This window comes from Colias croceus, chromosome 10 (assembly GCF_905220415.1).
Source record: "Colias croceus chromosome 10, ilColCroc2.1".
Taxonomy (NCBI): Eukaryota; Metazoa; Arthropoda; class Insecta; order Lepidoptera; family Pieridae; genus Colias; species Colias croceus.
Genome location: NC_059546.1, coordinates 3,168,883 through 3,183,739, shown reverse-complemented (window position 1 = coordinate 3,183,739; position 14,857 = coordinate 3,168,883). Strand labels below are relative to the sequence as shown.

Here is a 14,857-nt window from a genome sequence, read left to right as displayed (position 1 = left end):
ATCTACATACATAAGCAGGGACAGTCTTATAGGATACAGCATGAAGAAACAATTTCAGTGATAATTTTTCAACGTATATTTTCATTTTAGGTAACACTTTTTCACAACCGTTTTTAAGTATTGGCAAATCAATATTGAACGGGAACAATAATTTCAAAGCATATTTAGAATAAAATATTTATTTAATAAAGGAAATGATGCTAATAACCCATATGGTGAATACGTACATTAAAAATGATTTTTGCTTTTCGGCTTTATTCCGATTTTATTTCGACATTTTTATAGGTGGCAACCCTTCCAACCCAAACCCAAACCGAAGTTTGTGAGTTGTGACGCCATACTCATAGCACGCTCTATTCAAGATCACACAATTACAATTCGATTGCTTTTCAAGCTAAATCTTTATTTTCGACATATCATTCAAAGTGGCACAAAATTTGCAATAACTAGCAAGAGACTAACATGCATGGACTATGTCCCCATAATAAGGTCTCACCAGCACCCACCCATCAATTTCGCGAACTTAACATTTTTTTATAAAATAATCGCGTTTATTAGTAAATAAATAATTGTTAAAAATGAGCTCATTAATGTCTTTCTTGTCCTAAAACTAATAATAATTTAATCAAACAATATTAAACCACGAAACATGTACACCATAATACAATTATTATTATGAAAAAGCAATGTTATGTTCGTGGTTTACGTTCCTAGGAGCGAATAACAATCAGTCTTAATGATAAAGGTAATGACTAATCGTAACAAAATAAATAGATATATTTATAAAACAATATAAACATCTCTGGACTTTTAAAGGGTACTTAATTTTAAGTGTCACTTCAATTGGAAATTAAAGAGGCAACATAAAAATTAAGCAGCATTTCAGAAAGTGTTCTGTACCGAAGAAAATCTAATAAATTTGACGAAGTATTTAATAGTTCCAGTGTGAATAGCGAATAGCACAAAAGGCATTAAGCGATAAAATGATTGTTTGGACTTGAAAAATATATAATACTACGTTCCAGAACAGTAATCTAACAAAACCAGTGGCTATGAGATACCATATTCTTTGGTGATGATAAATTAATTACTTTTAATTGAAACAAACGCAGACATTCAGAAACTATGTTTCTAGCCTGTACCTAAGCTCTTATTTTTTGCCCTAACTATAATGTAGATAACATTCTACCTACTTTCAGAACTACGTTTTTGATATAGCACCTTAAATCTTTTTCCGAAACTTTATGTAGGTGATACAAAATTTCAACTCTGATACGGAGATTACAAAAGTGTGAAAATAATGTATTTTTTGGTGGTACAGACAGATTATAAATAGCAGTCAAAATAAAAAGGCACAGTCACACCTATATCGACATTATAGCTAGGTTAATGATCCAAAGTCTGATCTTAGGTTTCTACAAGTTGTTACGTCATAGTGAAAATATTCAGATGAAAATATATATAATTTTTGGAAGGCAAGGTATACATAAAAGCCATATTTTACTTCTTTGAGGTTTTTAAAGTTGCCCACAACTAATTTTCGCTATTGTTCGAGTGGCGATCAAAATATTAAAAATAATTTGAAAAAATATCCAATATTTAGACTTAAATATTAAAATTCAAAAAGAAAATATTACCGAAATAGATGTTTACTACACACGACAATACACTCATGAAAATCAATACTTATTGAGATTTCGAACTAGCCTAATCACTACTTTATAGTTACATACTTTATATTATAAAAACTAAGAACAGACTTATTTTAAAAGTTCACATAAATCAGCCTTATTTCCTATTTTACACTATATAGGTATTAGGTATACGCTTACAAGCTTTTTTTTGTTTTTTTTTTTCTATAATTATTATCACATTTAAGAGTATATCTATAATCCTAGATGATACTTAAGATCAAATGCCATTTTTATTGATTTTTTCGTTTTACAAACATGCAATGTATGTTTACAACACTAACTTATGTGAATTAAAGCATTTAATATAATAAGTACACAATGGCGTAAATGGCACAAGGATATTTTTGTGATGACATTTCGTGTACTCGGTTAGCCTTTGCATTATATTTAATGAAAAAATGTAAACAAAACAAACGAGTATTATATTTGAATAGTAAATAAATTATTGTAAATAGCATAAGCTTCCTTTCGAATATAAAACTATTTATTCTTGAAGTGTTCGAAGATGTGTTTCGTTTTTATAAAATGCAAGGACCAACCACGAAAGAGGTAGCCTGTCGTAATGGATTGAATTTTTTTTTTCGTTAGTTTAAAATAGTGAAGCCACACCAAACACATCGTTCTTAATTACAAACTACATGAGGTCTAAATTTGTCTAATATTCATAACGCTTTGGTAACAAAAATAAATAAAATACCAAATAATATAATCACAGCAAACAGAATAAACTAATCAACGAAAAATACTTCTCGAACAAAAACAAACAACAAGTTTAAAGTGCAACGAAACTAGGCGTGCAAAGCTGCGTGCGTTTACACTTATTTAAACTAAATATAAATAAATAATTTTAACATACGATTCGCATCTGGCAACATTCTTTCGAGCCAGCGCTGGCAACATTCGTTCGAGCCAGCGCTGCCAACATTCACATACTATAGCTCTCGCATTCGAAAAGATCTATAAATAATAATCACAATAAATTATATGTGGCCGTAAATAACCTTTTTGTATAGGAATTAGGAACTGCGCGTTAACGACGTTGCGGAATCGTTCAACCCCTGCGTTCGTTGGTGACGTTCGACATGTCGGTGACGTAAGCGGAGTCTTGTGACGTCACTGTCACTTTGGGCGATCTGTCAAACTTCATTTTGTCCATCGGGCTCGAGCCGGGCGTCGAGTTCGGGGTGAGGAGGACTGAGTGCCGCAGTTGGTTCTGATTAGCACTGATTATGTTCAAGTTTGTGAGATTGTGTTTCGGGATAGTGAAGGAAGGGAGATCTTTTGTTTTGATGCTGTCGTAGATTCTGACTAATTTGTTTGTGTCGATGCTGTCTATGATGTTGAGTTGTCGTTGGGCTGGGGAGGCGGTTACGACTAAGCCTGGCATTTTCACGTGGACTCGCTCGCTGGTGGTCACCGCGGAGGTCGAGGGCTGGCTGACGTGCTGCGTGAGCGAGTGGCTCTTAAGCCCTTGGGCCGTTTTGTAGCTTTTGCCGCAGTGGCATTTGTAGGCCTTTCTTACCCTGAAATTTTCAAAAGTACCCACATTTAGTTGAAAACAGAGATTTGAGATAAAAATTCGACTGATTTTTTATACATCGCTGTACTATTTACAAACTGCCAATTAATGAATAATTAAATAATGGTTATTACTTAAGATATTACTGTAGCTACTCAATACCATAGTACTTATTTACTTGAGAGATATATCTCAAATTACGACAGGACTAATAGTATGGGAAAATTAATTTATTCAGATCGAATAATTCGTGTAGTTTTGAAAGTTGCTACAGTTATTCCTAAAGATGTCCAGATGAATATACTAAAAGCCCCCGAGGGAGGGACACAAGCCGGCGGCGGGGGAGGGGGGGAAAGGTCTCTTTTTCAAGGTTTTTGCTTGTAACTCGAAATTTTTTTCATAATATCTCTTTAGTGACTTCTACATTAATTATCTACATTAAATTTCCTATAAATTACGTCTCAACATTTTTACTGTACGATCAATACTTTAGGAGATACAGAGTATTAAAGGTAAGAAAAATAAGAAACAACATAGTTTTACAAATTTTAATTATAAAAAGAAATAACATCTTTTTTTGCACGAGTATGCCGACTTATTAGTCAAATTGTGTTTCATCTTCGTCATCTTTATCACTAAAATCGATAGGGGGTCCATTAGTACAAGCTCCTAGGCAGCCGTTACAGATAAGACTACACATAATGCCCGCTTTTCGGCAACTGCATTTTCCGGAACATCCACTTTTACATCGGCAAAAAATTGAATTTAACAACGCTTCTGGAGCAGGAGGATCCAAGGTCGTGATTGGTTCTAAGTATCCATCGACTCTTCGCTTCCAACCCCATATTTCAGGAGGCAGTTGGTTCCCAAGCCACTCCTGTACTTGATGGAATACTCTGTAGGCGTGATATTTTGCTGACCCTTTGGTAGGGGGGAGGGAAGAAAGATCCGGTTTGGGCTTGGTACAAGATTTCAGAAAAACTGTGAATCGATGTCTGTTGATCTCAGACTGAGTACAGGGCGCTAGGTATACTGCAAGAAACATTTTTTCTCCGGCTTCTGCTATAACCTCCTGAGTTGACGTTGGGTCATAAAATACAGTTGCTGTTTCCTTTAGTGACGGCTTTTGATCAAAAATCTTGATAATTGATGTTTTTCCCTTCCTGTAAATAGCTGAGGTTGTATCACACCCACTGAAACTATGCAGAAAGAGAATAGAATCACAAAATGAATGTTTTTGAAGTTCTTGGGAGGAAAATATTTTGGTTTCCACTTTTCCTCTTCCTGGTTTGACAAAAAATATTTCTTTTTCTGGAGGAGTAAGAGCCATTAGAAGGACTACAAGATCAACATCAGAGGCAAACAGCGAGGATCTTTGTAGCGCGACTTATCTATCATCTTAGTCAAGTCAAGTACCTATAACGATGTTGTTTCTTATTTTTATCACCTTAAGTACTATGTATCTCCTAAAGTATTGATCGTACGGTAAAAATGTTTAGACGTAATTTATAGGCAATTTTATGTTAATAATTAATGTAGAAGTCACTAAACAGATATTATGAATAATTTTCGAGTTACAAGTCAAAACCTTGAAAAAGAGACCTTTCCCCCCCTCCCCCACCGCAGGCTTGTGTCCCTCCCTCGAGGGCTTTTAGTATATTCATCGGGACACCTTTAGGAATAACTGTAGTAACTTTCAAAACTACACGAATTATTCGATCTGATCGACGATTCTGAATCTAATTTGCTGTGGCTATAACTATGTAGTAGATTTATGAATGATTATTTCCTCTTATAACTTGATACTACACTTTCTTTGTAAGAACAACATAATCAACAAAATACACAACATCAACATTCGCAATAGTACCCATTTCTTCCAAAAATATTCTTGGGCAGTCAAACGCTTTTTATTCCCGGATGGAGCCTTATGTTTATAAGGTTCTTGGGCTGACAGCACTGGATATCTTTTAAAATAAATTTAATTAACAAAGTTGTTGCAATATAGAGGGTAAAAATACTGAGGATTATGGTTGTGGTAACTTAAAAGTATTTTAAGTATTTTTTTCATTTGTCATAGATAACAATATTAAAAATTCGCGCTTAAAAAAAAAAATATATTAGTTCTACTCACTTCCCATCCTTCTTATGGCCATTTTTGGAGTGATATTTGATACCGTTGACATTCTTATAACGTTTCTTGCATCCAGGCACGGGGCAAGCAAAGGGCTTCTCTTGTGCGGCCGGCCCTAAAGCACCGGAGGTGGCACTGGCGTTCATTCTGAAATAATAACGATTTTTTATATATGATAAATTATTGCATAGCTTCTATCGCGGGCCTTGAGCGCGGGGACCGAATCGAGAAATTCCGTAACGAAAAAGCCTCACGCTCCCCACTCCGACGGGCGGAGGTGTGGCTTGAAGGCATAGCATGCAATAGTTTAACCACGGTAGTCCCCGAGTGCCACACGTCTTTTTTTATTGTGTTTTCTGCATTAAATTGTAGGTAAAATGTGTATGTGCCAATGAGGTATTTTGAACGCAGGAAAGCAGAACGCAGGAAATCCGTTTTTAAAGCAGGAAAATATGAGCACCTGAAAACTCATATTCAGAAAAGACAAATTCGCTTGTCATCGATATAAAAAAAACTTTCTAGGTCGGGAACTGGCGTATAGCCTTAAAAAAAGAAATGCCCGCCCTCTATTCCATCCCAATTCCTTCGATTATTTTATTTAAGACACTTTAATTACGTTTAAAAATTAAATAGTTTTAAAATACTCACTTGACACCATACTGTAAAATGAATTCAGAGCTGTATTCCTCAACGTTCGTCCACGAATCGTTGCTGTCTTCAGACGGGCTCATCACTTCCTCGTCGTCCATTTCGCTGCCTGAATAACCAAATACCAAACATTTTCTCAGTAACTGCCTTTTAAGCAACTGAGCATTCACAAAAAAAAATAAACAGCGAACTTAGTCTATAATCCTACTAATATTATAAATGCGAAAGTTTGTGAGGATGGATGTATGTGTATGTATGTTTGTTAATCTTTCACGCAAATACTACCTACTGAATCGATTACAACGAAATTCAGCACACATATAGAAGGTAACTTGGATTAATATATAGGATAGGTCATTTTTCCCGGAAATCTCACGGGAACGGGAACTATGCGGGTTTTATTTTGAAAACTCGGGCAAAGCCGCGGGCGGAAAGATTTTTGAAATAATTTATACGAAAGATAGTCTATTTTTGAAATAATTTAAAATATCTATAGGGAAGGGACGATTCTTAAATTTTTATTAAAGTATGTTTGTAACGAATTAACTCATAAAATAAAGGACCGATTTCAAACGTTTTTTCACCAAGATAGCTATAAGTATTTATATATTCCTGAGTCAAATAGGCATAATTTTATGCCTATTTGACTCATTTATTTAGACGAAGCCGGGTTTAGATCAGACACGCCAGTTATATAAGAGTTCAAAAAATATTGATAACGTTGAGAAAACACAAGTCGAGGTCGCATAGAATCGATTATTATTAATATTCTATATTATTATGATAGATAGAGAATATGTACGAAGTACGGGTTTATTTGTAGACTTATATTAAAGAAGGAGAGAAATTTCAATTAATTATACTTAAGTTCTAACGTACACATAAGGAAGTGGGATCCACGGCCGTTCTTACTATTAGCTAAAATAACATTGAAATTTAAGTAACTAATATAATGAGTAAGATAACTAGAAAAACGTGTCATTTTTATTATACTAACGCTAACAATCAGAATAAATTATGAAATAATAAAGTTTTAGGGTTGTAACTAATTGGTATAGTCATTAAAGAAAATCTGTAGATTGCTTCTTGAAGCATCTCTATCTAAATAGTTATTCAGTATTCTCTAATTTATTTTTGTTTATATTGTACGTAAATTAATTGCTTTAGATAAAAATTACACCAGACCACTCTTAGTGAGTATTAAAAAAAAACATGTTAAAAATTTGGCTCATTGCATTAGAAAATAAAAGCTCTTCGACACAATATCTGTCTGTCTATTCGCGAAACTGAAAAACTACTACATACCTACAACGATTTTCAGTTTTTTCAGCAATAGATACCGTAGTTCTCGATTATTCTATATTATTTATTTATTCGCCCTTTTCTATATTATTTGTTAAGTGTTATGGCGAAGACTTAAGATATAGGTATTCGATATCAATCAGGTAAAAATCATTCGTCTTTTAACCTTATTTATTACGTGCCTATGTTCATAATTTTAATAACTTGCATTCATATGATTTCATCAAAAACGTATAAATAAATAAGATACTGTTGATATGCGTGCATCCACAAATCAAAATTATACAAGTCCGTAATTGAAAAATCTAGGTAAGCGACAGTGCATCGCGTGCTATAATATAATAATAGTGACTAAGTACAGTCTGTACAACAAACTCGTAAATACCAGAGCTACCTTCAATACATAAATAGGTATATTTAATAAAGTACATCTTACATAAATATGTGATTATTATTTATTAATATGTGTAACATATAACCATTCTTTTTTTGTGTCCATTTACTATAAGCCGTACAAAAAATTAAGTGTTGTTTTATGTACTCTATATCTACTGTACTAAAATTAGATGTATGATTTTTTTCGCAGATAGGTAATCTTAGATAATATTGGACTGTATTTAGTTCATCATTCGTCACGGATATTTGATGTTTGGAGCATCATTTGATTCGAAGCTATCTAAAAAAATCATGACTGTCTCCTATGATGCATACAACCACAAAAAAACGTTAAAGTAAAATAAAACAACGTACATCTGTATTAACGATCTAAGTGCAATAACCTGTTGGTGTACTGCTGCGCACTGATGGGGTTTTCGGCGCAGACAGCAGGCGCTTGCGGACCTCGCCCGCCGGGGGCATTTGAATCTCCCGCCTGGACGCTTCCGTGAAAAATTTTAAAACATAACTAAGTGGAATGCATGCTGGCTGCGAAGCCTCTTTTTGCTCGACGACCGCGGGATCGTAATCTGTAAATTTTAATTTTATTTTAAGATTTAGTTAATTATATTACATGAAATAATATTACTTTATAAACACTGATTCATCAGCTGTTCAATGTTTACAACATAGAGATTCAAATAAATAACACACTAGTGCTATTAGCCGAAGTTACGAATTCTTTTCAGAGTGTTGACTATAAAAACAATTAAACAAAAATAAACTGTTTAAAATAAATTCAATAACACTGAAATTCCCGCATTTTAGAATCATACAAAAAAAGTATTCTTATGTTGGTACTTTTGACGTATTGATAAGACGTATCAAGGGAGGGGTCATCATTTACATCACATTATAGAAATATCATTTAAAAGGAAAGAATATGATTTAAATTTAATATTTACCGATGTGGACATCTTCGATGTGCTCGATTAGGTCCGCCAGACGAGGAAAAGTTATGCCACAGCCATTGAATTTACAGATGTTAATCATGAAGACGGCCATGTCGAATTGACTATAGTGCACTAGTCAAATACGGAACAGTATTCATTAAAATTTTCATAAAAATATCATAATTGATTTAAATTAAACAGAAATAAACTGTTATGGTAATCACCTAAATAATTCTATAATTATTTTTAGAAACATAAAAAGTAAAATCAGGTTACTTCATACAAAAATATTAAGAAAAAGTAGTCAACCTAGATGTCATACGCGCAGATCAATAAAGTGTTGGCTGTTCCGGGCGGAAATTTCGCAGTCTGCGCAAGTCAACCAATGACAACATAGATTTTATAATCTGTTTTACTTCACCACTGAGAAATTGAACATTCCAAAGGCCGGTCTCCTCCTTCTCGGTGTTCTTTGGTAAGTTTCGTAGAGAATTGTGACTGCAGTAATCGTGAAAAAGTGCTGAAATCGCAAACCATTATTGAATAAAAAGTGATATATTCAACGAATATAGGCGCGTAGTGCGTGTTGGTGTTAATATTTGCTAGTGATTTTGTAAGTTGCCCCTGGGGAAGACAATTCATCCATCGGTAATCATTCGCCGTATCGGCCATTTTCCGCTATTCGTAATATATTGACGTTTACAGTAAAATACGCCTCCAAAGCTAATTTTGCTTTATGATTTGAGGTAATATCGTCGGTACAAGTAAAATCTGATACATAAAAGTTAGATCGGGTCTCTGTTACGTAGTGTCGTAAATTACGTAACGCTCTGCGGTCAAACTGACAAGAACCTCAAACTTAATCATTTATCAACTCGATCTCGTCCAGTCACCAAATAGGCTTAGCATTTACGGGAAATATTATTCTTTCAGTTATCGATCGCCGCACCCAAACTAAACACAAAAATGCTGTCTGCTGCTAGATTGATCGCCCCTGCAGCCAGGTCTGCTGTAAGTATACAGTTAAAATTCCTAAAATTTATTAAAATTTAAAGCCGGTTTTCATAGATTGTTACTTTTCCAAAATTTTATCGATTGGCAAATTTTAAGTTCATGTTTATTCAGTTCCAAGTTTTTCCTTCTATAACATTTTAATGCATCTAAGAAGACTTCTGTATCGCTTTTTAACAAATATTACTGTTCAAATATCGCCCAAAACCTTTGCACTTAACCCATCAGTTGGTAACACAGCTGTTATATAACAACATAATTCAATTTTCATTGATTCTCTTCTGATGAAGTTCTTAACAATCAATAAATGCATACTTAACTAAAACTACTATATTAATTGATTAATGAATATGAATTAAATAATTCCAATTAACATTTTTAATCCATAAAGTGAAACATCAATGATCTGAACTATCATCATTGACATGTTTTTACTACTGATCTTCTGCAGTGTCTTTAGATATCTCTATTTATTAATTGTCTATATAATTCCAGATCTTCAGCAACACAGCTCTTGTGAGGCCACTCGCAGCAGTCCCCACACATGCACAGCTTGTGCCCGCTGCCCCAGCTCAGCTGTCAGCTGTGCGCTCTTTCCAAACCACATCCGTCACAAAAGACATTGACTCTGCTGCGAAATTCATCGGTGCTGGTGCGGCGACAGTAGGAGTAGCTGGCTCTGGTAAGATATTATAACAATTAGGGTTTTGTGTGCTTGCTTTATCATTTTTTTACTAAATATGAATGAATTCTCTTTATCATGCCAACTTAACGTTCTGAGGTAGAACTAACATCATTAGAGCAATTTTGGTGTTATATAACATGGGTGGGACTTTGCATGTGAAACTGGAAGAAAGATCAATCAATAATTTATTAAAAGTATCTGCATGTTCACTGTTTGCATGAATGTCATATTTTAACCACTTGCTAGCTTATTTTTACCTGCATTTATCTTATCTATGAAAGAAGTGCTTAATCAAACATTTGATTACTTGAAAACTATAATTATGGGAATTTTTATGTAACAATTGGTTGCATAATGAGGAAGCAGTTTGCACTCCACATGTCATGTAGAAGTTAATTCAAAAAATATTAAAGAAATACTTATTTTAAATGAAATAATTCTTAACATTTTTACTAACAATTCATCTGAATAAACTCTAACTAACTTGTTCCTTTCCATCAATTGAGTAGTTTGTTTTAAATCATATAGAAGCATATTAACTCATTAACAGCATGATTTATCGCTCCCTCCAGGTATTGGTATTGGTGTGGTGTTTGGGTGCTTAATCATTGGCTATGCTAGAAACCCATCGCTCAAGCAACAAATATTCTCATATGCGATTCTAGGGTTTGCACTGTCTGAAGCCATGGGACTTTTCTGTTTAATGATTGCATTTTTGATGCTATTCGCTTTTTAGAAGATGTTGTGTTAATTTTTTTTAAGTATTTTTATGTACAGTGTATATATTTTGTGATTATGTCTGGTGGAAGCTTTATTTGGTGCATGTCTTTAATACTAACCATTCAGGTGAGCACAATTTACTAATATTATTCTTTATTTTATAATTTGTGTTGTCCCTTTTTAATAATATTAATTTGGTAGATAATCAACTCTACAAACTATAAACTTATATTGTTACAAAATTTATCTTAACACCCAACAAAAATAACTTGCACAATGTGCTGTAGTATTTCAAAATCACTCATTGTTATAAATATTTGAATGATAAGCTTTTCAAACTTTAAATCTATTTAAAAACATAAATATTCCCAGAACAGTTTATGAGATAAACAACCAGCAAAATGATAACATGACATGGTGTTTCAGGTGCTGGTATTGGAACAGTGTTCGGTTCCCTCATCATCGGTTATGCCAGGAACCCATCCCTGAAGCAGCAGCTGTTCTCATACGCCATCTTGGGTTTCGCCCTGTCTGAGGCTATGGGTCTCTTCTGTCTTATGATGGCCTTCTTGCTGCTCTTCGCTTTCTAAACCAATTACTTTTAAGAACACTACTACTGCCATCCTAAAGAGGTTTCAGTGTATAAAATCTGGAGTGCACGGCCAAGGAATAGAATGTGTGAAACCTCACCCTCATAGTGGTGTAAGGACATTATTATGTGTAAATGTGTTACACACCAGTGTGTCATCAGGAATGCAATTTATTTAATTATGTAGTATAAAAATCTGCAAATAAAACGTTGTACGTAAACATTCAGTTATTCCTATTCCTGGTTTATATGTAGACTGTTAATTATTATAATCATGTTATGGAAATCTCCCAGTATAATGATGTAAAGATGGTGACTTTTTGAAGCCAGTTACACTTTGCGTGTTGTCATTGTCTTGTGTTGTTATGCTGTTCGAGAATGTCAGCATCTGTATTGTACATTTTTAGGGCGATTAAATGATACAAACCAATATCTATTGAACATTTTTTACCAATCTCACCTTCATATAATTTATTTAATATTTTCTTAACTAATTTAGATTGCTCTAACTTTTTAAATTGACAGAATTGACCTACACAAAATTAGGATTGATTTATTGAATTTATAAATTCGAAAAGTTATCAAAATCTAAAAAAAAAAATATTTCTAGTAGGCTTAACAAAAGACGACATTTAATAACAAATGGAATTAAGCCACACTTATCAGTTTTAAATAAAACGAACTACCAAACAAATGAGATTCTCAAAGGTATATTATTGAATATCACATATTAATTATTAAACATATTTATAAAAAAGATCTTTCTACTTAATAGAACACTACAATAAATACCTAACTTATAACTAGGTATTTGACCTCTTTGGAAGTGATGCATTACCTTCACGAGTATCTGGGTTCGATTCCTGGTACTTTGTTAAAAGTTATAAGTAGATAGACTAAAGAAGATAGGAACTATCTACCTATGAAAATCTTTAGATAAAAGCGTCTGAATCATATTGTAAGAAAATCCGGCGCTTCACTTGGATGTTGCTGCTTGGATACATGATAAAATTAATGAAATGACAACCTATACCAACAAAACTATCCTATGAATGAAGGTGTTACATCATACATATCGGCTCCACGGGATCTCGTGATGAGCGCATGTGATTTGGCTGTCAAGTGTCAACCAACGTTATCCCAATTTAGTTGAGGAATCCTGAATGGGTGTATTGCTATGCTGTTTTTCTATTTGAGCTGAAGGTATAGTCCATTCTGAAACTATAGTCTCGTACAAATATAATGTCTACACTAGAAATAAACGACATCACAACTTCGAATATAACTATAGAATCGCCGAAGTTTTTAAGAATTGACATTTTTTGCTCTTTTACACGAATATTACTGAACGGATTTTAATGATACTTCGCAATGATGTAGCTTGTGTAGAATAACCTAGGTACTTTTGTACCGGTACATTGAATCCACTCAACACCACCCACATCACAGCTAGTATATGCAACGGTAATTGTTATAAGTACCTACCATGGGAAAGTTTGTTACGCTTTCACGGCTTTGCTAGTCAACCGACCAACAACGACTTCAATAGAAACACTACCTACAGTGCGACACAAAAGAGATGACAAAAAATGAGGGCGCCACCGTCGCTCATATAGCAACACTGATACTGCGACGCAAGCAATCTTGATACTATAGAATAAAAATCAAAAAAATAAAAAGTAATAAATACCGCGATTTGTTCGAAGTTGTTTCATTCATCATCGTGTAAATTTAAGACAAAAATACATTAGTATTTTAAATGCCCTACCTAGGTCAAATTTTACTTAAATGTATTTGGAATTAGTTTATAGAAATCGATCAAGCCATTTAGACTGCAGAGGCGCACATAGAATCAAACATACGAACAAACAAACATACATACATACAGCTCAAACCTAAGGCTCAAACACATTACGCTCCTTCTGGGTCCGTCAAGTAAAAAAAACAAGGTGATTTGAAAACTACATATTTTTATTTATTTTTAGTAGATATTCTCCTTCATTTTTACTCCCTTGCTCCACTATCCTGCGTACTGTGCTTTCAGAAACCCCTATAACAAACGAATTAAGATGAATAAAATCAAATAGTACATTTAACATATTTATTTAGTAGCTTAAAACTATTTTTTTTTATGTCGGAGGCCAAGACTCACTTTGGATCCCTGCGTCCACTCTAGTAAGTAGCAAGTAAGGATTCATAGATAGCTAAGGATATAAGTAATAAGGATATAAGTAATAAGGATATAAGTAAGGATTCATAGGTATGAAAATAGTTATCACTATACTATTTAAGGCTGGTTGGATTGGATATAACTTCTTGACTCAAATTGTGCTGGTCGCACTATAAAAACTAGTTTTTGTTTACATACAAATAACCTCAAATTAAATTTCAAAAACGTTATAATCGCCATAGATACGTACATTAAACACTCGTCACTAATGGAATATACTATTTTACGTAGTACTGAGCAAAAATAAATGGAATCTCACCGGTATAATCTGCTGTACGTCTGTAAACGTTTTCCAAATATTTTTCTCGTTTTTCAGCTTGAAATTATGAGAAACACCGAATGAAAACTTTATATATGGCATCACGGACACCGCTACGTTTAACCTTTTTCATGATTTCTCCTTTTTTGAGTAAATTTCTTGTTTAACAATTTTATCTCAACTTCACCAAATAAACAACAAATTTTTATTCAACTTGACAGCTGCATTGATAATTCAGGGTTGCCAGATAATGAAAAAAAAATTAGTTCCAAATTAATTAATTTCATCTCTTTTATGTCGCACTGTACACTAATTATTGTAATCTTCTATAATATAAAAATGAATCCCAAAATGTGTTGGTAAGCGCATAACTTTAGAACAGCTGAACCGATTTCTTTAATTCTTTTTTTATTATATTCCTTGAAGTAGGTACGAGGATGGTTCTTATGTAGAGAAAACGTGAATATGTACCACGGGCGAAGCCGGGGCGGACCGCTAGTATTATATAAAGAGGAAACTTTTGTAACTAGATATCACAGAAACTAAAAGGAGATATGGTTAGGGGGCGGGGCCGGTGTCGCAGCAATATGCCCAAAAAGAGAACACATGCTGTTTGTTGCATTCAGTTGACGTTCGACCGTCGGCCGGGTATTGTACGTGACTCTATTCAAACGCGGAGTTCGAATACCGCAATGTATAATGAACATACTAAAGCACTGTGCTAAAGCTAACAAAAAC

General features: G+C 33.8%; 2 protein-coding genes across 4 annotated transcripts; one reads left to right on the top strand and one right to left on the bottom strand.

The window, feature by feature from the left end:
• Window positions 1–2,711: 2,711 nt before the first annotated feature.
• LOC123694831 (juxtaposed with another zinc finger protein 1) lies at window positions 2,712–8,776 on the bottom strand. Its single transcript, XM_045640417.1, has 5 exons — window positions 8,638–8,776; window positions 8,077–8,262; window positions 5,996–6,104; window positions 5,348–5,494; window positions 2,712–3,217 (listed from the first exon to the last, which is right to left on the bottom strand). Exons 1-5 carry the CDS (start codon window positions 8,735–8,737, stop codon window positions 2,746–2,748), a joined length of 1,014 nt encoding a protein of 337 aa, XP_045496373.1. The 5' UTR covers window positions 8,738–8,776; the 3' UTR covers window positions 2,712–2,745.
• A 185-nt stretch (window positions 8,777–8,961) lies between these two features.
• LOC123694832 (ATP synthase lipid-binding protein, mitochondrial) lies at window positions 8,962–11,851 on the top strand. Of its 3 annotated transcripts, none has more exons than XM_045640418.1 (4): window positions 8,962–9,100; window positions 9,559–9,636; window positions 10,132–10,318; window positions 11,468–11,851. In XM_045640418.1, exons 2-4 carry the CDS (start codon window positions 9,592–9,594, stop codon window positions 11,629–11,631), a joined length of 396 nt encoding a protein of 131 aa, XP_045496374.1. In that variant the 5' UTR covers window positions 8,962–9,100; window positions 9,559–9,591; the 3' UTR covers window positions 11,632–11,851. The 3 variants fall into 3 exon arrangements, with proteins under 3 accessions (XP_045496374.1, XP_045496377.1, XP_045496376.1); XM_045640421.1 differs by lacking the exon at window positions 8,962–9,100 and adding an exon at window positions 9,108–9,238; XM_045640420.1 differs by lacking the exon at window positions 8,962–9,100 and adding an exon at window positions 9,125–9,273.
• Window positions 11,852–14,857: the final 3,006 nt, after the last annotated feature.